At 49.4% G+C, this 27870-nt stretch overlaps 1 protein-coding gene across 1 annotated transcript; it reads right to left on the minus strand.

Annotated features, from left to right (window-relative positions):
• Positions 1–1864: 1864 nt before the first annotated feature.
• SNAP29 (synaptosome associated protein 29) lies at positions 1865–27817 on the minus strand. The gene is made up of 4 exons (XM_023197968.2): positions 27458–27817; positions 15838–16034; positions 4749–4834; positions 1865–2460 (listed from the first exon to the last, which is right to left on the minus strand). Exons 1-4 carry the CDS (start codon positions 27692–27694, stop codon positions 2096–2098), a joined length of 885 nt encoding a protein of 294 aa, XP_023053736.1. The 5' UTR covers positions 27695–27817; the 3' UTR covers positions 1865–2095.
• Positions 27818–27870: the final 53 nt, after the last annotated feature.

A 27870-nucleotide genomic window follows, 5' to 3' on the forward strand; every position in this document is an offset into this window, starting at 1 on the left:
TAATGTAAAGCCACCAGGCCAGGGCACTGGAGTCCAGAGAGCTTGCCTGAGTTCCTGAAATAGCAGGGAGCGTGTGTTAAGATGGGAAGACTGTGAACAAAGGCAACATCCCCTGCCCCACCAGAGTGGCCTGGCCTGAACTGTGTCAGCAGGGCCGGAGGGCTGAGCTCTGAACCAGCCACCCGCCCTTCTGCCAGGGCCCACCTCCTACTTTAGACTGCGTCCTACCAGGACCTGCCCAGCTGCAAGTCCACAGTGCCAACTGTGCACCCTCAGCACCCCTAGTGGTGGGCAGTACTCAGCGCTTCTTCCTGCCTCTCTGAATTCAGTATCTTTCCTCAGAGTCCCTTCTCCCACTTCCTGCCAGCAGGCACCAACCATACCACTAGCCCTAACCACTCCCTTTCTCCTGGTGAAGGACAAAGGGCTTTTACGCCTCTCTGGGTTTCTCTGGAGTAGTTAGATCTGGGCAGACACACCTTCTGCCTTAGAGAAGTCTTTGGCTCTGGAGGACAGAGTTCCGGGCATAGAAGGAGGTGGCAGCTGTCTGGGACTTCCCAGACAGCAAGCAGGAGCAAATGTGTGCAGACACTCCATGTGCATCTTCATGGGTTTCAGTTTTGCCTCCCACTAGATACCTTTACAGCAGGGGAGGATTTTATTATTTGTCCTCTCCACTTTGCCAGCTCCTAACAGGGGCTGGGAGACTGAGAGGGTGACCCAGGTCACCACGGGGGAGATTTCTGTTCATGGAGTAGCGTTAAGAGGAGGCAGCAAATCTGTGACGCTACTTAGAATAAACTCACAGAACTGCCCACAGGCCAACACCTACTTGAACTTCAAGTAAGTGACTTTTCCATTCAAAAAATAATCACTGGCTGGGCGCGTTGGCTCATGCCTGTAATCCCAGCACTTTGGGAGGCCGAGGCAGGCGGGAGTTTGAGACCAGCCTGACTAACAAGGAGAAACCTCATCTCTACTAAAAACACAAAATCAGCCGGGCATGGTGGTGCATTCCTGTAATCCCAGCTACTCGGGAGGCTGAGGCAGGAGAATCGCTTGAACTCAGGAGGCTAAGGTGGTGGTGAACGGAGATTGCGCCACTGCACTGCAGCCTGGGCAACAAAAGTGAACACCGTCTCAAAACAAAACAAAACAAAACCAAACCAAACCACTAAGTGCTTGCCTGCTGGGCCCCAAGAACAAAGTAGTGACAAAATGGAAACACTCCCATGCTGTCCTGGAATCTACATTCTGATTGGAAATACAGCAGGCAAACCAGCAGATACACAATCACAAATGGCCAGGGCAGCCCCCTGGAAACACAAGGGTCCCGAGAGACAGGGAGAGGAGACCACGCTAATGCAAGACTGACAGAAAGAGAAGGAGCCAGCCTGCAGAGAGTTGGGGGAGCTCATCCAGGCAGATAGGGGCCATGAGGCAGAAAGAACTCACATCAGAAATCCCATACGAGCCTGCAGGTGATGAGAGCAGAAGGGACCAGGGCAGACAGAGAGAGCCTGGACTGCACTGTGAGTGTGTGGGGTTCCATGAGAGAGTTCTAGAAGAATATACCCCTCATTTCTTCTTTTTTTTTTTTTAGATGGAGTTTCACTCTTGTTGCCCAGGTTGGACTGCAATGGTGCTCTCTTGGCTCACTGCAACCTATGCCTCTCGGGTTCAAGTGATTCTCCTGCCTCAGCCTCCTGAGTAGCTGGGACTACAGGCGCCAGCCACCATGCTCAGCTAATTTTTGTATTTTTAGTAGAGACACGGTTTCACCATGCTGGTCAGGCTGGTCTTGAACTCCTGACCTCAGGTGATCCACCTGCCTTGGCCTCCCAAAGTGCTGGGATTACAGGCGTGAGCCACTGCGCCTGGCCCCCTGCACACCCTTCTGCTTTGAAACATCATGCTGGAGGCTGTGTGGCCAAAGTGCCAATTGCAACATGAGCGCTAATTCCATCCCAAGCACTTTCTGGCTCAGGTAACCTTCCCACTGTTCTCAGAGGCAGCCCGTTTCACAAGGAGGAAAACAGGGCTCTGAGTGGCCAGGTGGGAAGGATGGAGTGAGCAGTCACGTCCAGGCTCCACTTTATCGCCTCTCAGGGACTCCTGGGTCCCTCGTGCTGTTCATGAAAGTGAGAGGTGGGGAGGGCTCGGTTGGGCTGGAAGTAGGAAATGGTGAGAAGTGGAGAGATTCCAGAGACAGTGAGGTGGCAAGATGGACCCGGCTTGGTGTGGGATGCGATGTGTGGGGAGGGAGCTGAAGCTGGAGGGTCCTCATGTAGGGGCTATGCTTGGCGTGAGCTGCCTGAAGGAACAGTGGCTTACAAAAGCTGGTGTGGCGCTCAGTCTTACCTAGGTTGCTGTCGATCTTCTGGTGATAGGCTCGAAGGTGTGGGTTCTTTGGGTAAGCATCGGTACTCACAGCAGAACCAGCCCCTTTGGGGACAGGGTCTAAGTTTAGAAGGAAACACCAGGAGAGTTAATTGACATTGTTCAAATGCTGCTTCACACACCCAAAACAATTTCATCTGGAAAATGGGTGGAAGGAATGAAAGGTTGGTTCTGAGGCTATCCAGAGGGATGAGGGAGGAGCACAGTGCAGGTTCATGGGCCAGGAGAGACACTTCCACAGGGTAGGGGATGGTTCCCACTTTCCCTCAGTCCTTGGGAGATCAAAGACCCTCAAACTAAGGGTCACCTACTCAGACCCTGGTGCACAAGCTCAGGAAAGACACGAGTCACACAAGTGACAATACACAGTGGAACTGAAATAATGCAAAACTACACAGTCTATGGACAAAGTCTAAAAATACAAATTGTTATGTTACATAAATGGAATTATAGGTAATTTTGTTTCTTTTCGAAATTTATCTCTACACTATATTTTCACTTGAAACAAATAAGCAAAAAAAAAAAAAAAAAAAAAAGAAATGTTAAATAATGCACATTTGCCACAAGAAATCTTCCTTGAACCCTAGTTTCTTCTTTTTTAAAATTATCTTTCTTGGCTTGAATGAACTTCAGTTTCTAAATGCACACAGAAAAGCCCTGTCATCCTAGTTTATCTCCTTTAGGGAAACATCACTTTCTAGAGTTAGCGTATTTCCTCCAGCACCAACCAACTGAAACCATTCTGCAAACTGTGCCGATTTTTTTTTCCAATCTTTCAATATATACGACACAAATGGAATCTCTTTAATTCCTTAAAATTGTGTCTTGGGTGCAGTGTCTTGTGCCACTTCTCCAGGTTGTGATAAGGCCGATTTTCCCAGCCCTTGCCTTTCAATTTACACTCACTTCCTCCACTTGCCTTTCCAGACTGAACTGTGCTGATGATGTCAGTCTCTCCTGCTCCCCGCTCTTCCTCCATCTGGTCTCTCCAGCTGCATCAACCACAACCATGGTGGGTTCCAGAGCTTCCATGGTGTATCGTTTTCTTGAAGGCAGCACAGTTTAAGCCTTTGGTTTCTAGCACCAATTTCAATTTACCCTGGCTATTGGGGGGCCTATGGAGGAGGCCCCAGGAGCCCTAAATTCCTTTCCAGATAAGGGATATTTCTGGGCCTATCACTTGATAGAAGTGGAATGATTTGACCAACACTCACTGTCTTGCACACCTTGTCCATGTGGCTGCTGCTCCTTTTGCTTGGGCTGGAGGCTGTATAGCCCCTCACTGATGCTGTGACAAATGACCACAAACTTGTCTTACGGTTCTGGAGGTCAGAAGTCCAACATGGGTCTCACTGGGCTGAGTCGGGGTGTCCTCAGGGTTGCACTCCTTCTGGAGCTCTTGGGAAGAATCTAATTCTTCACCTTTTGCAGTTTCTAGAGTTCACTTGTGTACCTTGGCAGGTGGGCTCCTTTCTCCATCTTCAAGGCCAGCAACATCTTCAGATCTCTGAGTCTGCCACTCTCTCTTCTGCTTCTCTTTCCACTTAAAAGGGACCTTTGTGATGACACTGGACCCAACTGGACAACCCAGGATAATCTCCCCATCTTGCTGATTAGCAATTGTAACTCCATCTGCAACTGTAATTCCGCCTTTGCCATATAACCTAACAGACTCACGGGGTCTGGGGATTAGGACGTGGACAGCTATTTACCAAGGGGTTTTTCTGCAGTTGCCTTTTTACTGCTGGAACAACTGAGAGTGACACAGGCAGAAACTGATGATGGGCAGGCTTATTGTCTTTTTTGAGACAGAGTTTCACTCTTGTTGCCCAGGCTATAGTGCAGTGGCGTGATCTCAGCTCACTGCAACCTCTGCCTCCCAGGTATAAGTGATTCTCCTGTCTCAGCCTCCCAGGTAGCTTGGATTAGAGGCATTATGCCACCACACTTGGCTAATTTTTTTGTGTTTAGTAGAGACAGGGTTTCACCACATTAGTCAGGCTGGTCGCAAACTCCTGACCTCAGGTGATTCACCTGGCTTGGCCTCCCAAAGTGCTGGGATTACAGGCGTGTGTTATTGTGCCAGGCTAGGCAAGCTTATTTTCAATGGAATGCAGGCCCTCACTTCCTTATTCTCCTCTCCATAGAGGGAGGGAGGGAGGAGCCCTACCAGCTCCCCAAGAGCATGCCAGGTCCGTAAGGCCCTTTGGCTAGCATGGGTGACGCTGGCAGCTGGGGCCCCGCCCACCTCCCCTGAGAGGTTGCTACTGTCCCCTAAGGACCAATGCCAAACCCAGAGGTCTCCCCCCAGAATTCAAATGGGGCTGTGCACACAGGTATCCACTTACCTGTATCATCCAGCTTTCTAAGGTTTGGGTGGCTGGCCTGGTACTTTGCTTCCTGTTCTTTACTTGTACTTATGGCTTCTTTCAATCTTTGGATAAAAGTTTACAAAAAACTATTAAAAAGGAAAAATCCCTATGACAATGTTATCAGTATTTTCACATAATGCCTGTATGCCAAAAATCAAATGCTTCTTCTGTACCAAACTCCTTCTGACCAAAGTAGGGATTTCAACAGCTTCTCCTAGGAGCACAGCTGGCCAAACAATAAGCTTACAAAGATCCCTGCCTCAGAAGTGTGGCAGCTAAGCCAGGTGTGGTGACTCATGCCTGTAATCCCAGCATTTTGAGAAACTGAGGTGGGAGAATTGCCTGAGCCCACGAGTGTGAGATCTGGGCAACATAATGAGACCTTGTCTTTACCAAGAAAAAAAAAAAAAAAGCAGTGTAGCATCGAGTTAGGTGGCCCTCTCCCAGGGAAACCAGGATTCCTAGGACCAGGCAGACGGAAAGCACATGGAACAACCAAACAGGTACTTTAGACCACAGTTAGCAAACAATGACCTGCCACCACATCTGGCTCACCTCCTGTTTTTGTATTGTTTCCCTGTTCTTTTTTTTTTTTTTTGAGATAGAGTCTTGCTTTGTCACCCAGGCTGGAGTGCAGTGGCGTGATCTCGGCTCACTGCAACCTCTGCCTCTCAGGTTCAAGTGATTCTCCTGCCTTAGTCTCCTGAGTAGCTGAGATATTACAGTTATAGGCACGCGCCACCACGCCCAGCTAATTTCTGTATTTTCAGTAGAGACGGGGTTTCACCATGTTGGCCAGGCTGGTCTTGAACTCCTGATCTCAAGTGATCCACCCACCTCAGCCTCCCAAAGTGTTGGGATTACAGGCCTGAGCCACTGCGCCCGGCCCCAAGTTATTTTTATTGTGGTAAAATACACACAACAAAATTTCATGAGCAAAGAATGGCCTTAGAGATGACCATCTGCACCTCAGATGACAAACTTAGAACCTCAAGAGTTTCATTCTTCTCATTAGTGCACTTACATTATCAAAATACTGTATTCAACTATTACTGTTTTTGTTGTTGTTGTTTGAGATAGGGTCTCTCTCTCTCACCAAGTTTGGAGTACAATGGCGCAAACACTGAAGATTCTTTTTTTTTTTTTTTTTTTTTTGAGACGGAGTCTCGCTCTGTCGCCCGGGCTGGAGTGCAGTGGCCGGATCTCAGCTCACTGCAAGCTCCGCCTCCCGGGTTTACGCCATTCTCCTGCCTCAGCCTCCGGAGTAGCTGGGACTACAGGCGCCCACCACCTCGCCCGGCTAGTTTTTTGTATTTTTTAGTAGAGACGGGGTTTCACCATGTTAGCCAGGATGGTCTGGAACTCCTGACCTCGTGATCCGCCCGTCTCGGCCTCCCAAAGTGCTGGGATTACAGGCTTGAGCCACCGCGCCCGGCCTGAAGATTCTTTTTTTTTGAGACAGAGTCTCGCCCTGTCGCCCAGGCTGGAGTGCAGTGGCGTGATCTCGGCTCACTGCAAGCTCCGCCTCCCGGGTTCACGCCATTCTCCTGCCTCAGCCTCCTGAGTAGCTGGGACTACAGGCGCCCGCCACCGCGCCCGGCTAATTTTTTTTGTATTTTTAGTAGAGACGGGGTTTCACCATGGTCTCGATCTCCTGACCTTGTGATCCGCCTGCCTCGGCCTCCCAAAGTGCTGGGAGTACAGGCGTGAGCCACCGCACCCGGCAACACTGAAGATTCTAACTCCTAGGCTCCTGATTCTCCCACCGCAGCCTCCCGGGTAGCTGAGACCACAGGCACTCACCACCCTGCCTAACTTTTTTTTTTTTTCAAATTTTTTGAGACAGAGTCTCGCTCTGTCACCTAGGCTGGAGTGCAATGGCGCAGTCTCAGCTCACTGCAGCCTCTGTCTCCGAGGTTCAAGTGATTCTCCTGCCTTAGGGTCCCAAGTAGCTGGGATTACAGGCCCCCACCACCACGCCTGGCTATTTTTTGTATTTTTAGTAGAGACAAGGTTTCACCATGTTGGCCAGGCTGGTCAGGTGATCCGCCTGCCTCAGCCTCCCTAAGTTCTGGGGTTACAGGCATAAGCCACTGTGCCTGGCCAATTATTTAATTTTTTTTTTTTTTTGAGACAGAGTCTTGCTCTGTTACCCAGGCTGGAGTGCAGAGGTGTGATCTCGACTCACTGCAATCTCCACCTCCCAGGTTCAAGCTATTATTCTGCCTCAGCCTCCTGAGTAGCTGGGATTACAGTACAGGTGCCTGCTCAAGTGATTCTCTGGCCTCAGCTTCCAAAAGTGCCAGGATTACAGGCATGAGGCATGAGCCACTGTGTCCAGCCTATTACCTTTTTTTTTTCTGTTTTGAGACGGAGTCTCACTCTATAGCCCAGGCTGGAGTGCAGTGGCGCCATCTTGGCTCACTGCAAGCTCCGCCTCCCAGGTTCATACCGTTCTCCTGCCTCAGCCTCCCAAGTAGCCGGGACTACAGGCGCCCGCCACCATGCCCGGCTAATAGTTTGTATTTTTAGGGGAGACGGGGTTTCACCGTGTTAGCCAGGATGGTCTCGATCTCCTGACCTTGTGATTCGCCCGCCTAAGCCTCCCAAAGTGCTGGGATTACAGGCATGAGCCACTAAGCCCGGCCACTGTTTTTATATTTTAAATTTTGTCACTAAAAAGTGGTGAAAATATGTTTTTTTCTCATCATGTAAGTCCCTATATCTTTGATTTTGCTCCGTGGCCTAGTTTGCTGACTCTGGCTGTAGACAGGGACAGCTCTTGCAACTCAAAGTCATTTAGACTAGGCCTGCTGCCCTGCTGATCCCCGACCTTCTGCTGAGCCCCCTAAGGTGTGGCAGGTGCCTCCAGCTGGGAGCTGTGCCTCCCCAACAGGCTGCTCTTCTCTATCTCAACAGCAGCCTGACTACTTTGCCAGCCAATCTGGGAACCAAGGTTACTCACAATTTTTGCCCTCCTCCTACACAGTGCTTGCTACTCCCAGCAATCCAGGCAAAACAAATGCCCTCTTGATCTCCCAAACCCTAGGTAGCCCAGAAACACAGTCTCTCCTTCTGCCTTGCCTTTCTCTCTCTTTTTTTTTTTTTGAGACGGAGTCTTGCTCTGTCGCCCAGGCTGGAGTGCAGTGGTGCAATCTTGGCTGACTGCAAGCTCCGCCTCCCGGGTTCATGCCATTCTCCTGCCTCAGCCTCCTGAGTAGCTGGGACTACAGGCACGCACCACCATGCCCGGCTAATTTTTTGTATCTTTAGTAGAGATGGGGTTTCACCGTATTAGCCAGGATGGTCTCGATTTCCTGACCTTGTGATCTGCCCGCCTCGGTATCCCAAAGTGCTGGGATTACAGGTTTGAGCCACCACGCCCGGCCTGCCTTGCCTTTCTTTACCTTTAACAAGGATTATGGCAATGCTTCTCAATTCAATCCCCTCCCTTCCAGTCCTTACTCCCCATGGGTGCTGGGCATCTTTCTAAAGCAATACTGGCAAGCACCTCTTCAGTTAAAGTCTTTAATGACTCCCAACTTGCAAGAGCAAATCCAGACTCCTGCAAACTAAGGATTTTGCAGGTCCAGGGCTCCAGTTATGGGTAGAATGCAGCAGAGCCTCGTGAATGGAAGAATTCACGAGAGTTCTGGAGAGAACACTCTAGAATTTCACCCCATGGAAGCTGTGACTGAAAGTCTAGAACACAAAACTGGTTCCTCTAAGCACCACTGTGGGCTGTGCATTGCCAGGCTGGGAGTAGGAGGAGATGCTTGGCTTCTGAGTCTGCCTGGCCACCTCTCAGCCTGCACATCTCAATGCTGGCTTTATTCTTTCCATGTGCCATCACATACGTACTGGTAATAAATAAATGAGGAAAACATGGTTTCTTTGTGAAAAATGGCTCCCCCACAAAAAAACCAATTTCCTTTTTTTTTTCTTTTTTGAGATGGAGTCTTGCTCTGTCTCCTAGGCCGGAGTGCAGTGGCACAATCTCAGCTCACCACAACCTCCACCTCCCGGGTTGAAACAATTCTTTTGCCTCAGCCTCCTGAGTAGCTGGGATTATAGGTGAGTGCCACTACGCCCGGCTAATTTTGTTTTTTAGATGGAGTTTCGCTCTTATTGCCCAGGCTGGAGTACAATGGTGCAATCTCGGCTCACTGCAACCTCTGTCTCCCAAGTTCAAGCAATTCTCCTGCCTCAGCCTCCCAAGTAGCTATTACGGGCATGCGCCACCTTGCTTGGCTCATTTTGTATTTTTAGTAGAGACAGGGTTTCTCCATGTTGGTCAGGCTGGTCTCAAACTCCCGACCTCAGGGGGGCCACCCTCCTTGGCCTCCCAAAGTGCTGGGATTACAGGTGTGAGTCACCGCGCCAGGCCTGATTTTTGTTATTTTTAGTAGAGACAGGGTTTCACCATGTTGGCCAGGCTGGTCTCAATTGCCTGATTTGTGATCCACCCACCTCAACCTCCCAAAGTGCCAGGATTATAGGTGTTAGCCACCGTGCCCGGCCAAGAAAGCCAATTACCAGGGAGAGCGAGAGAAGTGATAAGTAGGTTTAAGAGAGGGTGATTCCTGGTCAGAAACCAAGTCTTCAATAAGTTAGAGAATTTCAAAGTAGGGGTGCATCTGTGACAGGAACGCATGAGCTGTTAAGTGAAATGAGAACAAGCAGCTTAGAAAGCTGTCATCAAGGACAAGCAGGGCTTCCCAAGAGATGAAACTTCAGAGAAGGCCGAAGGGTTTGTGTGATAATGATGTACACAGGAAATGCATGACTGAATAGAAGTTTGATTAGGAGAAACTTATTTATAAAGTTTTTGAGGCCGAGGTGGGTGAATCACGAGGTTAGGAGATTGAGACCCTCCTGGCTCACATGGTGAAACCCGATCTCTACTAAAAATACAAAAAAAATTTAGCCAGGCATGGTGGCGGGCACCTGTAGTCCCAGCTACTCAGGAGGCTGAGGCAGGAGAATGGCGTGAACCCGGGAGGCGGAGCTTGCAGTAAGCTGAGACTGTGCCACTGTGCTCCTGGGTGACAGAACGAGACTCTGTCTCAAAAAAAAAATAAATAAATAAAAGCTTTTAAGTGGGCCAGGCACGGTGGCTCATGCCTGCAATGCAAGCACTTTGGGAGGCTGAGGTGGGAGAATCAGTTGAGCCTAGGAGGTTGAGATCAACCTGGGAGACATAGTGAGACCTTGTTTCTACAAAATATACGAAAATTAGCCGTACTTGGTGGCCCACGCCTATAGTCCCAGCTACTTGGGAGGCAGAGGTGGGAGGGTTGCTGGAGCCTGGGAGGTGGAGGAGACAGTGAGCAGATTGCACCACTGCACTCCAGCCTGGGTGACAGAGACCCTGTCTCAAAAAAAAAAAAAAAAAAAAAAAAAAGATTTTAAGTGACAGTATTCCTGCATTTATGGATTAAAGGTTTTGATAGGATCACAAATATTTTAGTCACAATTTACTGCATTTTTTTTTTTCTTTTTTGAGATGGAGTCTCGCTCTGTTGCCCAGGCTAGAACACAGTGGTGTGATCTCGGCTCACTGCAACCTCCACCTCCCAGGTTCATGCCATTCTCCTGCCTCAGCCTCCCAAGCAGCTGGGACTACAGGCACCCAATACCATGCCCGGCTAATTTCTTGTATTTTTAGTAGAGACAGGGTTTCACCGTGTTAGCCAGGATGGTCTCGATATCCTGACCTCATAATCCACCCACCTTGGCTTCTCAAAGTGCTGGGATTACAGGCATGAGCCACCACGCTCGGCCCCTTTTCGTTTTTCTTTTTTGTTGTCCATGTAGACACGACTACAGGCGTGTTCCACCATGCCCAGCTTTCAAAAATTTTTATGTTTGTGGAGACAGGATCTTGCTATGTTGCCCAGGCTGGTCTTGAACTCCTGGCCCCAAGTGATTGTCCCGCCTCAGTCTTCTAAAATGTTGGGATAACAGGCATGAGCCACTGTGCCTGGCCCTGCTGGGCCCTTGAAATGGCCAACAACTTCCTTCATACTGGCTTCCCCTGTGCTTTGTCTGCCATGTGTCTGCACCAAACCCCTCCTTCAACTGGTGGGTTCCTTCAAAACCTTCACCTTCTGCAAAAAGTCAGGTCCTTTGTGCAGCCTTCCTCTGTCCCCAGGGCCAACCTCCCTCTCCTCTGGGTTCCCACTGCATCCCTGTGGACTGTCTGCCTCCCCCGTATCTTCCAACAGACAGACTGCATTCCTGCAACTTCTGCTCCCACAGAACTGCAGAGCGTGGGTGAAAGTTTTGCTTTCTTGAATTTACTAAGAGATGGCAAGAATGCTACAACTGACTGGGGCTAATCTAGGGGCAGGCCAGGCAGGGTACATGACTTTGGGGACCTTGATAGGAACTTATGAGCTTTAAGTGGAAATGAGAACAAGCGGCTTGGAAAGCTGTCAGCAAGGACAAACAGGGCTTCCCAAGACACAAAGCCCACCTCACTGAAATAACCACGGCTGCCTCAATGACGGAAGCCTTTGTTGGGAAGCCCTTGAGTTTTCAAGATGCTCCAAAAAAAGAAAACTGCCCCTGGAGCCACAGGACTTCCAAGGCTTTCATAGCTACGTTCAGGGATGTAGGGGCCTCCAAGAGCCCCAGAAGCAGCCTTTGTGAAGAGGTATGTAGGATGTGGAAGGGTGTGAAAGGGTGCTAGTCACAAACCTGCCAGCTTCCCACTCCTCCAAGGGCTTACTCTGCTCCTGAGTTTGTACACGGAGGATGTCTTAGACCAAAACAAATGAACATCCTACCTTCTCCTACGGCAATTAAATGTGGCCAAAGATTAGGATATAAAACATCTTTCTGATGTATATTGGAAAAACAACAACAACAACAACAAAAACACACAACAACTAGAATTGGAGGAAAATGGCAGATGTTTAAAATTAGGGTTGAGCTGGAGAACCCAGAATGGTGATTATGGCTGAGCCAAAAAAACAAACCAGCCCTCACAACCTTAGCTAGTGCCTCCCTAGGGCACTCACTGAGGCCTGCAGGTTCCCAGGGCCAACTCTGCAAGGTCCTTCCTGCAGTATTTTTTTTTTTTTTTGAGACGGGGTCTCAATCTGTCACCCAGGCTGGAGTACACTGGTACAATCATGGCTCACTGCAGCCTCAACCTCCCTGGGTTCAGGTGATCCTCCTACCTATGCCAAAAGGTCAGGTCCACCTCACCTGCCTCAGTAGCTGGGACCACAGGCACGTACCACCACGTCCGGCTAATTTTCGTGTGTGTGTGTGTGTGTGTGTGTGTGTGTGTTTTTGAGACAGAGTCTCACTGCTACTCAGGCTGAGGTGCAGTGGCGCAGTCTCTGCTCACTACAACCTCTGCCTCCCAAGCTTAAGGGATTCTCCTGCCTCAGCCTCCCAAGTAGCTGGGACTACAGGCACGCACTGCCACGCCTGGCTAATTTTTGTATTTTTAGGAGAGACGGGGTTTCACCATGTTGGCCGGGCTGGTCTCACACTCCTGAGCTCAAATGATCCACCCGCCTCGGCCTCCCAAAGGGCTGGGATTACAGGCCTGAACCACCATGCCCAACTTCATTTTTGTGTTTTCCTGTAAAGACGGGGTTTTGTCATGTTGCTCAGGCTGGGATCAAGTGATCCTCCTGCCTCAGTCTCTGAAACTGCTGGGATTACAGGCATGAGCCACCATGCCTGAACCTCTCCATAAGTCTGATGGCTTCACCTGCCTGTGCCTGTTCTTTCTGCTATCACCGCCAGCTTTGTTACCTACATTGGATTCTCCCCAGCCCGACTCTTGAGTTTGAAGTAGTTATCTAATTTCTTCCCTACCACACCCTACATCTTATTCTGGGTGGTGGCCAAACTAGTGTACACAGGTTCAGAGTTACTGGCTCTCCACTTAAGATGCATGCATTTTACTGTACCTTAGTAATGTGTTAAAAAAACTTGCTCTGCAGTTAGGTGTGGTGGCTCATGCCTGTGATCTTAGCACTTTCAGAGGCCGAGGTGGGAGGGCTGCTTGAGGCCAGGAGTTCAAGACCAACCTGGCCAACATAGCAAGACCTCATCTCTTAAAAAGTAAATAAATAAAATGAAAAAGAAAAGTTCCACATTACAGAATAAAAAAACAAAATGAGAGGCTGGATGTGGTGGCTTACGACCATAATCCCAGTACTTTGGAAGGCTGAGGCGGGCGGATCATCTGAGGTCAAGAGTTCAAGACTAGCCTGGCCAACATGGAGAAACCCCGTCTCTCCTAAAAATACAAAAATTAGCCGGGCATGGTGGTACATGCCTGTAATCCCAGCTCCTCGGGAGGCTGAGGCAAGAGAATTGCTTGAACCTGGGAAATGGAAGTTTCAGTGAGCTAAGATGGTGCCACTGCACTCCAGCATGGGCAAGAGTGAGGCTCTGTCTCAAAAAAAAAAAAAAAAAAAAGCTGGGCACGGTGGCTCACACCGGTAATCCCAGCACTTTAGGAGGCTGAGGCAGGTGGATCACCTGAGGTCAGGAGTTTGAGATCAGACTGGCCAACATGGTGAAACCCCGTCTCTACTAAAAATACAAAAATTAGGCTGGGCATGGTGGCTCACGCCTGTAATCCCAGCACTTTGGGAGGCCGAGGTGGGCAGATCACGAGGTCAGGAGATCAAGACCATCCTGGGTAACACGGTGAAACCCCATCTCTACTAAAAATACAAAAAAATTAGCTGGGTGTGGTGGTGGGCGCCTGTAGTCCCAGCTACTCGGGAGGCTGAGGCAGGAGAATGGCGTGAACCTGGGAGGCAGAGCTTGCAGTGAGCCAAGATCACACCACTGCACTCCAGCCTGGGTGACAGAGCAAGACTCCGTCTCAAAAAAAAAGAATTAGTCAGGCATGGTGTGGGCACCTGTAATCCCAGCTACTTGGGAGGCTGAGGCAGGAGAATCGCTTGAACCTGGGAGGCAGAGGTTGTGGTGAGCCGAGATTGTGCCTTTGCATTCCAGCCTGGGCAAGAAGGGCGAAACTCTGTGTCAAAAAAAAAAAAAAAATAAGTAAAATAAAAAATAAACAAACAGAGAGAGAGAGAGAGAGATGGTTATGGAACCCAAGTTATAACATCAAACATTTTTTCTGGGTTAAATGGAAGAAAAAGGCTATCAAACCAAAAGAATACTATGGTTACAACTATAAAATTACTGAGTAAGGGGAAAAATGAAATTTTCTGTTTTTGTGTTGTGGTCCGTATAGATTGTCTGTAATACAGCCATGTTGTTTTTAATAATAAAAACAGACACAATGGTCTGAAATACAAACAGTAGTTATCTATTTTAGCAGAAACTCCATCCCTTTATCCTTGAACATGTAACACTGAAGTCTACCAAAATCTCATGTATGATTTTTTTTTTTTTTTTTTTTTTTTTTTGGAGATGGAGTCTCGCTCTGTCACCTAGGCCGGGGGGTGCAGTGGCGCAATCTCAGCTCACTGCAAGCTCCGCCTCCTGGGTTCATGCCATTCTCCTGCCTCAGCCTCCCGAGTAGCTGGGACGACAGGCGACCACCACCACGCCCAGCTAATTTTTTGTATTTTTAGTAAAGATGGAGTTTCACCGTGTTAGCCAGGATGGTCTCGATTTCCTGACCTTGTGATCTGCCTGCCTCGGCGTCCCAAAGTGCTGGGATTACAGGCGTGAGCCACTGCGCCCGGCCCCCAATCTCATGTGATTTTATATTTCGAGCCAAAACCTGTGGAAAGCAACTTCTATCTTTAAAATTTTAATTAATTATTTATCTATTTTTTTTTTTAGAGACAGGGAGACTCTGTCACTGAGGCTGTAGTGCACTGGCACCATCATAGCTTACTCTAGTCTCTAACACCTGGGCTAAAGCAATCCTTCCACCACAGTCTCCCCTGTAGCTGGGACTACAGGCACATGCCATCATGTCTGGCTAATTTTTTTTTTTTCTTTAGTTTTTATAAAGACAAGTCTTTGCTATGCTGTCTAGGCTGGTCTCAAACAGTCCTCCCACCTCAGCCTCTGAAAGTATGGGATTTTATAGATAGGCCACTGAGCTCAGCCTTGTAATTTTAAAATGGAAATCAATGGGTGAATTGGATTAGATATGACAATATGACAGATTTAGACATAAAGTTTTTTTTTTTTTTTTTTTTTTTTAAGACAGGGCCTCCCTCTGTAGCTCAGGTTGGAGTGAAGTAGCACCATTACAGCTCACTGCAGCCTTGACCTCCAGGCCTCATGTGATCCTCTTACCTTAGCCTCCTGAGGAGCTGCGACTACAGGTGCGCACCACAATGCTTGGGTAATTTTTGTAAAGACTGGGGTCCCACTATGTTGCCCAGGCTGGTCTTGAACTCCTGGACTTAAGTAATCCACTCACTTTGGCAACCCAAAGTTTCAGGATTACAGGTGTGAGCCACAGCACCCAGCCCTAAAGACTTATTAAAGGAAAAATTATGTGAAGTGAATCACATTTGTACTGATTACGCTGAGGTGAACACCCTTTCTTTTTTTTTTTTTGAGGCGGAGTCTCGCTCTGCCGCCCAGGCTGGAGTGCAGTGGCCGGACCTCAGCTCACTGCAAGCTCCGCCTCCTGGGTTTAAGCCATTCTCCTGCCTCAGCCTCCCGAGTGGCTGGGACTACAGGCGCCTGCCACCTCGCCCGGCTAGTTTTTTGTATTTTTTTAGTAGAGACGGGCTTTCATCGTGTTAGCCAGGATGGTCTCGATCTCCTGACCTCGTGATCCGCCTGTCTCGACCTCCCAAAGTGCTGGGATTACAGGCTTGAGCCACCGCGCCCGGCCAATCCTCTCTTTCAAAGTAGTGGGGTCACAATTATTGGAGAAGCAGTTAACAGATTACATGTCCATCAAATGAACATGGGAACAGGGAAGAACAGTTCCTGGTTTCACAATGTTTGAGGACAAATATCCTGATGAGTAACTTCAAGGGTTGCTGGATCCCTTCAAGACACTGACGTGGACTGAAAGTATTGGTCATTTGCACTAATCCCCACTTCTGCTCCTTTATACCCAGATGGTAGAAGACACACTCACCTGCTGTTGGGCTGGGAGGCGAGGGTGCCATTCTGTTCAGGTGGGGTCTCTGCTGGTTTGGATTTGAAGTAATTGACGAGCCCCCCAAACATGCTCTTAATGCTATTGATGTGTTTCTGGCTGATCTTCAAATCTTGGTCCATCTTGTCCACCATCTTCTCTGTGCGCTCCAGGACTCCTCGCTGACGGACGAGCTCCTGGGGAAACCGAGAGGCGGTGGTATTATAGCTTTCTGTGACTCTCCCCTAGGGCAGTCAAGGACCACATGGAGCAGCCACTTCATAAACTCTCAGTGGGCACATCTGGAGACGGGTACTATCATCTGTGAGGGGCACACTACCCTTTCCAACAACACGTTCCTTTGCCTCTCCCTCCCTGCCCTACCTCTGCTTGCTTTCCTCATTTGTTCATGAGACCCTTTTCCTGAGAGGCTGGTTCATGGCACCACGTTAAGATGGATAGCAGAGACCTGGCGCAGTGGCTCACGCCCATAATCCCAGCACTTTGGGAGGCTGAGGTGGGCAGATCACGAGGTCAGGAGTTCAAGACCAGCCTGGCCAACATGGTGAAACCCCTGTCTACTAAAAATACAGAAAGTACCCAGCTGTGGTGGTGGGTGCCTGTAATCCCAGCCACTCGGGAGGCTGAGGCAGGAGAATCACTTCAACCTGGGAGGCGGAGGTTGCAGTGAGCCGAGATTGTGCCACGGCACTCCAGCCTGGGCAACACAGCAAGACTCCATCTCAATGCTGGGGGGAGCGGATAAGATGGATGGCAATGTGCCTGTGAGGTTCAGAGTCTAGGGCGCGAACTGGAAGCAGATTCTCTCTAGCCCACCAATTCTGGGAACCCTCACAGGCTTGGGCCTGGCACTGCCCCCTGGACTTTGGTTCTTATATTCTTCCTTTATGAAGTTCCCACTTTAGGAGTTCCCACTGGGCCACCTGAGCCTCCTGGCCATGGTCAAATCCTCAAATTCTATTTCAGGGACCAGTGTCCCTTCTGGTCCTATTAATGTCTGACTCTAGCCCATCTGCAATTCCAGTTTTAAAACCTGTTAACATGGGTGACCCTGTCCCAGGGCCTTTGTACACACCACTGTCTCTGCCTGTAATGTTTTCCATCCGGATACTTACATGGCTCAGCCTCTCATCCCTCATCCAATTAGGGTCTCCTCTCAAAGGCCACTCTCTGAGAGAGGCCTTCCCAGACATCTTCCCTAAAGGAGAACTCCTCCTTCCAACCACCAACCCTCTTCTCCACATCCTTTTCTGTTTTATTTTGAGATGGAGTCTCGCTCTGTCATCCAGGCTGGAGTGCAGTAGCATGATATTAGCTCACTGCAACCTCTGCCTCCTGTGTTCAGGCGATTATCCTGCCTCAGTCTCCAGAGTAGCTAGGATTGCAGGCGCCGCCGCGCCGCCACCACGCCTAGCTAGTTTTTTGTATTTTTGGTACAGACAGGGTTTTACCATGTTGGCCCAGTGGTCTCGAACTCCTGACATCAGGTGATTCACCTGCCTCGGCCTCCCAAAGTGCTGGGATTACAGGTATGAGCCACTGCACCCAGCCTCTCTTTTCTTCACAGCATATGAGCTCCAGGAGGCAGGGACTTGCTGTGTTCACAGATGAGTCTCTGCAAATCTGCCCAGTGGAGACGTGAGTGATGCTCTGTGGCCACGGTGGCAGCCTGATGGTCCCTCCAGAGCTGAAGGTTCTGGTTGTGGATATACATCCACCACAACATCAACACTACCTCTTTCCAACTTGCTTCAGTCCCTGGTTCAGAACTGATCTATAGCTGCGGCCCATCTGTTGAGCTGCCTTTCCAGCCAGAAGGCTCTCAAGCTCCTTCTTCCTGCTCTGTCAGGCAGCCTCTGCCCTCAGCTGCCTTCCTCTGAATCTGTTATCCACGCATCACCCTATGGCTTAGCAATTACACTAACTATGCAAATACTTTTTTTTTTTTTTTTGAGACTGAGTCTCGCTCTGTCGCCCAGGGTGGAGTGCAGTGGCGCAATCTCGGCTCACTGAAAGCTCTGCCTCCTGGGTTCACGCCATTCTCCTGCCTCAGTCTCTTGAATAGCTGGGACTACAGGCGCCCGCCAACACGCCCAGCTAATTTTTTGTATTTCTTTTCAGTAGAGATGGGGTTTCACTGTGTTGGCCAGGATGGTCTCGATCTCCTGACCTTGTGATCTGCCCGCCTCGGCCTCCCAAAGTGCTGGGATTACAGGCGTGAGTCACCGCGCCCGGCCGCAAATGTTTTTTTAGATATATTCTCTCTTGATGCCTAAAAACAAAGTAAAAAAAAAAAAAAAAAAGCTTTAAACGCTGAAGAGTAAAATGCAACTGTAATCAGAAGAGCAAAATGCAACTATAAATAAATGGTTGTGGCTTCCTTAAAGTCCTTAAGGAATCAATGTGTAACCTAAGTCCTTGTTTAATGGGTGAAATTTAAAAACATAATGTATAGGCAAAAAGCTAAAACACTGGTTGAATTTACTATTAAACTTTGTTTAACTCTTGCTGGAAATAAACTTAGAACTGCTGAATTTTACAGCTTTCAACATTTATGTTTTTCGCCTGTTCACAAGACATGTCTGAAAAAACCATCAGCCTTTTTTAACTAAAAAGAAAAATGTTTTCTGGACTGTGTCACTCAGTATGTCAAGCAAATCTCGCAAGGGCTAGTTTTCAAAAGAAAAAAGAGCTGCTAATACATCTGGTGTTTCTGCTTCTTCCATCACCTCAAGTTTATCATCTTCATGTCCATACTGTGGTCTTTTCTGGAATAAGGCAGAGCTACACATTAGGATTAAAGAGATTTTCTCCAGCATCTACATGTTTTTCTAACAGTCCAGTTCCAGCTAGCTTTGCAGGCTGCAGAAGACAGAATAATCTGTAGCTGAAAGACACTCACAGCAGCCAGGTTGGGGGCTGGGGAATGAAGGGGTGGCCAAGACTCTGCTGTCACATTAGCAGGGGGGTCCTCAGTTTCCCTTATGGGGAGCTCCTCCCATCAGGGCCAACCCATGACCACTCACCCTCCCACCCTGACTTCCTCATCTCAGTTTGGAGAGCTACCTTCCCCAGTATGGACTTATTTTCTCCTATTCACAAGCGACACATTCTCTCAAACTTCCAGAGTCTGTGCTACTACTGTTAAGGAAACCAGACAGCTGATTTAGATGTTTAGATGGAAGCACAGAGAAGTCTGTGAGGCTGGCGTGTCTTGCATGTGAGGCTGGAAGATCAGGCGAGTGAGAGCTGCTCTGGCCTCTGGAAGTTTCTGTTTGCTGGAAGCTAGCGTTCACTGGAGGTCACCAGGCCAGCAAGGGAGGAGGTGTTTCTTCTGCTAAAATCCACCCCCAGAAGGCAGAGGAAATGACCAGACTTAATGTGCTTGTGACCTAGTTCCAACCAACGAGGAAGAAGGGTTTGGCAGAGCAAACACCAAAATACCAGGAAAGAGAACACTGACAGTCTGCAAGGACACGCCGGGCAGGCATCTGTGCCCCAGCCATCACCAAGACAGGCCTCAACCGCTCCGGGTCCTAAGGCATGTCCACACCCCCCTCCACAGAGCCATGGCACATCTTCTCCACCTTCCTCTGGGAGAATGAGGTCCCTGAAGGGACTTGAGTGGCTGCAAGGGAAGTGAGCTCCGCAGGTGCTCTCAGCGTAAAGGACGCACTTGCAAAGCACTTCCTTGTTTCAGTGACTACTAAGCATTACAGGTGACGCTCTTCTTACTCCCTTGAACCCCAACAAGAGTTCTCTCTTTGTCCACGAAGCAATCCCAAGCCTCTGTCCTGATGGTGTTTACAGTCTGACAGAGAGCAAGATGAGTGAGGTTCAATCTGTTTTTCATTTGTTGACAACACTGCAATGCTGGGAATCCAAGGAAGGCAGATGAGTCCTTGCTTCACTGAGCTTACAGTCTTGCGGGGGAGGCAGAAAATAAAGCTATTGCACGCATGCACACAAACACATATACATATAGAGTCACCTCTCCCTGCGGACTCTTTGTCCAGCTTAAGGTGGGGGTCAGAGAGGCTCCCTGTTGAGGCTGGAGGAGAGACTGAGAAGTTAAGCAGTCAGAAAGTTGGGGGTCCTGTCCATTTGGACTTAGTTTTCTTAAAAACAAACCACAACAAAGAGTTGGGGTGGGGCAAGGGCACCAGGCAGAGGGTGTAGCTCGTGCAAGTGCGGAGGAACTGTGTGGGGAGTGAGCGGGGCTACCCAGAGGACTCAGCAGGGAACACCCACAGGATGTTGCTAAGGCCTTCAAAGGGCAGCAGTGATCACCGGATCCCAACTGCAATTCACAGCCAACACATCTTATAACATCAGGTGGGCTTCCGTGACCGAGTCCTCCCCAGGTTTCTAGGGAAGGGCATCAACACTGTGTTTCTCACACTGAGCTCGGAAACTCAGGTTCTGATAAGTAAGGTTCATCCAAAGTAGATGGAGGCCAATCTGGAGTTAGCGAGCTGAATCTAGAAATCTGAAATTTACCTCTGTTTCGTCTCTCCTTTCCCAAGGGAGTGTGCACAGGCACAAGCCCTGGCAGGAATACGTAAGCATCCATGGCGCATGCTCAAACCTGGGGCTCTGACTGTGGCAGCCACAGTATGGGGTGGATTCAGAGACAAATTGGGTCTCAGGGTGAGGAAAAACCACTAAGGGCAAAGGCGGTAGTGCTGGTGCCCCTCACCACCTGTGTGCAGGCTGACCTGGGGCTGAGTAAAAGGCTAGCTCAGCAGCTCTAGGTTGTCCATACACTCCACATCCCAAAGAGAAGTCTGGCCCTAGCCTGGTTTCTTGTTTTTGGAATATCCTGCCTGATAAGAGTGTCCTTGTTTAAGTGAGCCTAAGCTTAGGCCAGGTCAGACAGACTAGGCTAACAATGTCATATAGGATAGTGGCCTTGGGCTACACGTTATCAGCTTGACCTCTGGTGGGGTTGGAGACTATACTCAGCCATACCTATGTGACAACCCCCCAAAACCTCTGGACACCCAAGCTTAAGTGAGGGTCCTTGGTTGACAATACTCTGTGTGTGTTGTCACATACTGCTTAGAGAAGTGTTGTCCCATGACTCCATGGGGATAGGACAACTGGAAGCTTGTGCCTGGTTTCCCCTGGATGCTGCCCTATGCACTTTTTTCATTTGATGGTTTTAATCTGAATCCTTTCATCGTAAGAAACCACCATAAGTATAACAGTTCTGTGCAGCCTTCCAGTGAATCACGGAAGTTGAGGGTGGTCTTGGGAACCCCCAAACACCTCCCTACGACACTTCTCACTCTGAGAACACCTTGGAGGCAGAAAGTTGTATAGCAGATGGCCGCTCAGCTTGTCACAGCATGTTTCCTGGTCAGCAAAGCAAGGTTCCTTGGGACAATGTGGCAAGTGAGTGGATACGCCTGTGAGTGGATACGCCCACACCCAGGAAGGAGCAGCCAGACGCTTGAACCACCAGCCCATCCTCAGAAGGCATCCTGTTACAGCCAACAAGCCAGCAAGTTGGCCTAGGATCAATGGTCTAATTCTTTTTTTTTCTTTGAGATAGGGTCTCACTTTGTTACCCAGGCTGGAATACGGTGGTATGATCTCAGCTTACTGCAGCCTTGACCTCCCCAGTTCAAGAGATCCTCTTACCTCAGCCTCTTGAGCAGCTGGAACTACAGGCGTGCGCTACCACGCCCAGCTAATTTTTGTAAAGCCAGGGTTCTACTACGTTCCCCAGGCTGATCTTGAATTCCTGGGTTCAAGGGATCCACCTGCCTCAGCCTCCCCAAGTGCTAGGATTACAGGTGTGAGCGACTATACCCGGCCATCAATGGTCAAATTCAGTCATTGATAGTTTACTAAAAATTAATTAAGAATAAATCCCGAACAGACCTAGTGGTGAATATGTGGTCCAATGCCATTTCTCTACCAGACTCCCTCCCACCTGCTAGACACAGCCTGCCATGCGTTGGGATGCATTTTCTGGTCATGGGACAGGCACTGCAACCAAGGCACACAGCTCAATGCATTCTTTCCACCCCACTCTCTCCTCCTTTTTCAGGCAATCTTTTGTTCCCTCCCTCCTTCCTTTCCTTCCCCAGGTCACTTATTCATTTGGCAACTATTTCGGGAGCACCAATGACACTTAAGGACATTGTGCTGAGAAGTGTGGGGGTAGAAAGTTGAGCAAGAAAGAGACTGCTCCTCTTCCACAGCTGACATTTACAAATTTGAGGAATTACTTAATCTAGCAGCTGCCGGTCCCCATCCATCAGCTTTTGCTAAGAACTCTGACTGCATCAGCATCACCACAGGCTGCCTCAGAGGGCTGACTCTGGTCTGTACAGCCCTTAATTTGGAGTGGGCTGCTCCAAGACCAGCATTGCTGAGGATGAGGATACCACCTTTTGACAATGTATCTACTCTAAGTTCCTGGGACACCTTGAAGGCCTCTGCTCCTGGGCTAGGAGGGGTGTCCTCCTCTCTCCCACCTCTGAACTGAATGCCCAGTGTGGGTGACTGTTGTGTGCTGGAAAGACACAGAGATGGGTGAGCCCCTGCATGAGACGGTGTGGAGGATGTGCTGGCGGTGGCTGCTGAGTGCATCATGCTTGAACTCTCAAACTCTGTCCCTTTCCATTGATGTTACCGTGCCAGCCGTTCCAACCCTGGTCTAATGTTTGTTGCTGGACTCCCCTGAACCGAGATCTTGGGCCCCAGAAAACCTCAGTGGAGGAAGTTCAGCTACAAGAGGGGAAGTGGAGTGTCCTGGGCAGGTGGGTCTCCTCCGTTGGGAGTGGTGAAAGGGTGTACAAAAACCATGTTCCCCGTCTCTACTAAAAAATACAAAAAAACTAGCCAGGCGAGGTGGCGGGCACCTATAGTCCCAGCTACTCCGGAGGCTGAGGCAGGAGAATGGCGTGAACCCGGGAGGCAGAGCTTGCAGTAAGCTGAGATCTGGCCACTGCACTCCAGCCTGGGCGACAGAGCGAGACAATGTCTCAAAAAAAAAAAAAACAAAAAAAAAAACCCATGTCCAAGTAGGATGCAAATAGACTCACCAAAAGGTGTAAACAACCTCAATGCTCATAATTAGGGGACAGGCCGCATAAATAGAAATCATTTGTTCAATGGAATACAACACAGCCATAAAGAAAGCCCAGTTCATTACATATTAGTGTGGAACAACCTCTATTCTATTAAGCACATGCAGACCAGAATGTATAGAATACTTCACTTAAAAAAAAAAAAAAAAACCCATCTTTATCCACAGCATTATCTCCCCAAAACATGAAAGAGGGAAAGTGACTGGCTGCCTTAGGGGCAGAGGGAGGATAGGGAGGGAAGTGGGAGAAGACTACACCCTTTTGTATGTTTTGAATTTTTAATCATGTGATTGGAATATCTCTTCATAAAAATTAAACCTTAGGAAAAGAAAAGAAGAAATCATGCTTACCAAACAGGGAAAGAGATGAGTGGCTCACAAGCCTCCCTGTAGTTCTATAAAGCACCTATGAGGTCGGCCTGGGGAAACCTGCCCTGCTCCCACTGCTTCTCCTCTGTTCCTCTGTGGTCACAGCCTGTGACCTGAGCCTTTGTGAGAAACAGACCTTGTCAGGTTTCACAGTAGGAGAAGGGCAGTTCTCTTTGCTAGAAGTGACTTAATTAAGCCATTTTCCTGCCAAGCTGGGACTGAATTATGATCTTCCCAATTTAATATTATTTGTAAAGTCCTCATCTTTGACATAAATCTGTCCTGTGTTGACATGTTTCACAGTGCTGGGTAACCAGGAGGCACCCGTCTAAGTTGGGTGGTTAGCAGGGTACACTGGAATGTGCTGGAAGCCACACTGTGTACTGAGGGCTGAAAGAGCTCATACTCCCCTGTCCCCATCCCAACCCCAAAGGGAATGAAAGAGTGATTAGAGTGATTCAAAGACAGCCTGGAGGCCAGACAGCTTGGAGGCCTGTAATCTAGCACTAGGAGGCTGAGGTGTGCAGATCATTTGAGCTCAGGAATTTGAGACTAGCCTGGGCAACATGGCAAAACCCCCTCTCCACCAAAAATACCAAAAATTAGTTGAGTGTGATGGCATGCACCTGTGGTCCCAGCTACTTGGGAGGCTGAGGCAGGAGGATCACTTGAACCTGGAGGCAGAGGCTGCAGTGAGCCAAGAATGCACCACAGCACTCTAGCCTGGTTGACAGAGTGAGACCCCATCTCAAAAAACCTTCCCCAAAACAAAAGACAAAAACAAAGACAGCTTGGAGAACACTGGGTGGGGTGGGGATGTAGGTCATTCCGGACTCCCAGGACTTCTCAAAATTGAGAACTGATCCAATCCTGGAAAATTCCAACGTGTTGTCTCACTGACAAGAGCACCTGTCACCTGCCCAGTCATGACCACACTGTACCTCTCACAGCAATGCCTGGCCTGGCCAAGCCTTATATGCCTGAAGTGCCACTCTGCCTCTGCTCTCATAGTCCCCACTGCATAGAAAGACCTTTGGGGGCAGCATGGGGCATGTCATCATAATGTATATCAAACTCACACCTATATTTTTGCCTTTCCTGTGTTATGAGACCAGAACTTTCCCTATGACCTTGAAGGGCTCCTAAGCTACCTCCTCCATCTCCTGTCCTCTAACACACCCAGTCTATCACATCCCTTCTCTGGACCCAGGAGCTCTGTTGCTGGGCCAGTGTGTTTGCACATTCGCCTGTCTTCCCTAAGAACATCTCTTATTCTCACTCCTCTTGTGTAAACCTCAGCCTTAAAAGCTAGATTCAAGTTTATCCTCTGCCACAATGCCCTACTTTGAATCGTTCTGATTTCCTACTTTATTTGTTCTCAATTTACAAAGATGTCTCCTCAAATAGTTGTTAGTTGACTTCCTTGTGCTTGAGATCCTCAATCATGTGACCCATTCACCAGGGCTCTAAAATCTCAGGCAATCCTCCCAAATCTAAGTCAAGACTTGCTATTTAGAATGGAACATAGGAATCCAGTAGGTATGAGATGTAAGAACTACAAGCAAAACCTCCTCAACAAGGTTAGGACCGGGAACGGTGCTCACATCTGTAATCCCAGCACTTTGGGAGGCTGAGGAGGGCAGATCACCTAAGGTCAGGAGTTTGAGACCAGCCTGGCCAACATGGTGAAACCCCATCTCTAATAAAAACAGAAAAATTAGCTGGGCATGGCGGTGGGTGCTTGTAATCCCAGCTACTCGGGAGGCTGAGGTACGAGAATCGCTTGACCTGGGAGGCGGAGGTAGCAGTGAGCTGAGATCACGCCACTGCACTCTAGCCTGGGAGACAGAGCAAGACTTTGTCTCAAAAACAAAAACCACCAAAAACAAAAACAAAAATTAGCCAAGTGTGGTAGCAGGTGCCTGTAATCCCAGCTACTCAGGAGGCTGAGGCAGGAGAATCACTTGAACTGGGGAGGTGGAGATTGCAGCAAGCCAAGATCACGCCATTGCACTCCAGCCTGGGTGACAGAGTGAGACTTCATCTCAAACAAAACAAAAAAACAAAAAACCAACAGTTAAACACAGGGAGGTGGGCCAGGCGCAGTGGCTCACGCCTATAATCCCAGGACTTTGGGACGCCAAGGTGTGTGTATCACAAGGTCAAGAGATCGAGACCATTCTGGCCAACATGGTGAAACTCCATCTCTCTTAATATCAAAATTTGCCGGGGGTGGCGCACGCCTATAGTCCCAGCTACTCAAGAGGCTGAGGCAGGAGAATCATTTGAACCCAGGAGGCGGAGGCTGTAGTGAGCCAAGTTGGTGTCACTGCACGCCAGTCTGGTGACAGAGCGAGAATCTGTCTCAAAAAAAAAACAAAAACAAAAACACAGGGAGGTGGATCAATGAGAGACACACGAACAGTGAGAGGTGGGGAAGGAAAGTAACCCAAGAAAATAGCAAGGGGAAATGACAAGGTGTGGCTCTGTCGCCCAAGCTGGAGTGCAGTGGTATGAACATGGGTCACTGCAGCCTTGACATACTGGGTTCAAGCGATCCTCCTGCCTCGGCCTCCTGAGTAGCTGCACTCACATGCACATGCCGCCATGCATGGCTAATTTTTAAAATTTTGTAGAGAGGGAGTTTTGCCTGCTGGTCTCGAATTCCTGTGCTCAAGTGATCTGCCTACCTCGGCCTCACAAATTGTTGGGACTGCAGAAGTGCAACCGCACCCAACTTATTACATTTTTTTAAACCTTTTTTTTTTTTTTTTACTCTTTCCAGACAAAACTGTTTCATTAGTAGGCTGAAGAGAGAATGTGGTGTACAATAAAGAATAATTCTCGACCAGGCACGGTTGCTCATGCCTGTAATCCCCGCACTTTGTGAGGCCAAGGCGGGTGGACCGCCTGAGGTCAGGAATTCGAGACCAGTTTGGCCAATATGGCAAAACCCTGTCTCCACTAAAAATACAAAAAAAAATTAGCCGGGTGTGTCTCAGCTACTCGGGAGGCTGAGGCAGAATCGTTTGAAACCGGGAGGCAGAAGTTGCAGTGAACTGAGATTGTGCCACTGCACTCCAGCATGGGCGACAGAGCGAGATTCCATCTCAAAAAAAAAAACGACGACCCTCCAGGATCTCGGTCTGTTGCCGAGGCTGGAGTGCAGCAGCACATCTCAGCTCATTGCAATCTCCGCCTCCCGGGTACAAGTGATTCTCCTACCTCAGCCTTCTGAGTAGCTGCGACTACAGGTGCGCTGCCACACCCAGCTAATTTTTTTTAATTTTAGTGAAGACAGGGTTTCGCCACGTTGCCCAGGCGGGTCTCGAACTCCTGAGCCCAGGTGATCCGACTGCCTCGGCCTCCCAAAGTGCTGGGTAAATTACAGGCGTGAGTCACCGCGCTTGGCCAGAATAATTGTTATTGAAGGTACTACTCTGTGAAATCTAAAGATGGGAAGAAGTGATGAAGGTGAGTTGGAGCAATAGACTCTTAACCCACACACTGTGTGTCTAGGATTTGGGAAGTTAAGGTAAGGCCCTGGACTCAACCAAACTCAGATTTTGGTCAACTCGGCAGCTGTCTAGGCGGACAGGACTTCAATATCTCTATTGGTTAGGTGGAGATGTGGTTGATGACGCGGAAAGAACTGGTGGACCACTTGCCCTGACACTTCAGGGTACCACCTGACACTTGCAGGCACATAGTCCTCTCCTTCTGGCTCACTCCGGAAAGAACGGCCGAAACCCCGTGCCAGACTTTTGCACAGGAAATAATGTCGAAAAAACAGACTCTCCATTTCCCTAATCCAGGACCTGTTGTTCAGAACTTTTACTCACCTACACAGAAAATAATCTGGCGTTTCCCCGTGAGCTAGGCGTAAAGAAAAAAAATCAGGTAACTAGACTAATAGCTAAGGAAGATTTCTGGGGTAAGCTGCTGTCTTCAAGTACCCCAGATGCACCTTCACATAGTTAACAGATTGTTACCACCACCGAGTCACTAAGGTGCAACAATCTATGCTAGGCAACTTGAGAATTCTCAAGATTGTGAGCAAACCATTTCTCGTCTCCGTTTGATAACGCAGAGACCGGCGGGTCCATACCAGCCCTGCCCCAGGCTCACCTCGGAAGAGGCGACCCCAACCTTCTCGGACTCGTACATGAGGGCCAGGGACCTGCTGGTGCTGGCGGCCGTGGCCTCAGCCCTGCGGAGCACCTCCTGCCGCAAGTACTGCTGCCTGTCCGCTGGCGCGTCGGGCTCGTCGGGGAGGTCCCGGGCGTCCCTCCAAGGGGCCGGCCGGGCGCCTTCGTCCTCCCCGTCGTCGTCGAACGGATTGTAGCTTTTAGGGTAAGCTGACATGATGCCGGAGCGGCTCTCGGTCTGGGAAAGGGACGGAGCAGGACCGCCACCGCCGCCGTCCAGGGCCTCGCCCCGCCCGCCGACCCCGCGATCGTTGCGCGAACTCTTTCCGCGCGTCGCGCGCACGTGGCCCCGCCCTCGGAGCCGACCATCGCGCAGGTCGGCTGGGGGGGACC

This window comes from Piliocolobus tephrosceles, chromosome 19, assembly GCF_002776525.5.
Source record: "Piliocolobus tephrosceles isolate RC106 chromosome 19, ASM277652v3, whole genome shotgun sequence".
Taxonomy (NCBI): Eukaryota; Metazoa; Chordata; class Mammalia; order Primates; family Cercopithecidae; genus Piliocolobus; species Piliocolobus tephrosceles.

Excerpts from the sequence above, each read along its gene's own strand:
- SNAP29 (XM_023197968.2), bottom strand. The coding sequence starts at position 27,694 with ATGTCAGCTTACCCTAAAAGCTACAATCCGTTCGACGACGACGGGGAG. Across the intron at positions 16,035-27,457 it reads TTGGGGTCGCCTCTTCCGAG|GAGCTCGTCCGTCAGCGAGG; the intron begins GTGAGCCTGGGG and ends CGGTTTCCCCAG. Across the intron at positions 4,835-15,837 it reads GCCTCCCAGCCCAACAGCAG|ATTGAAAGAAGCCATAAGTA; the intron begins GTGAGTGTGTCT and ends TTTTATCCAAAG.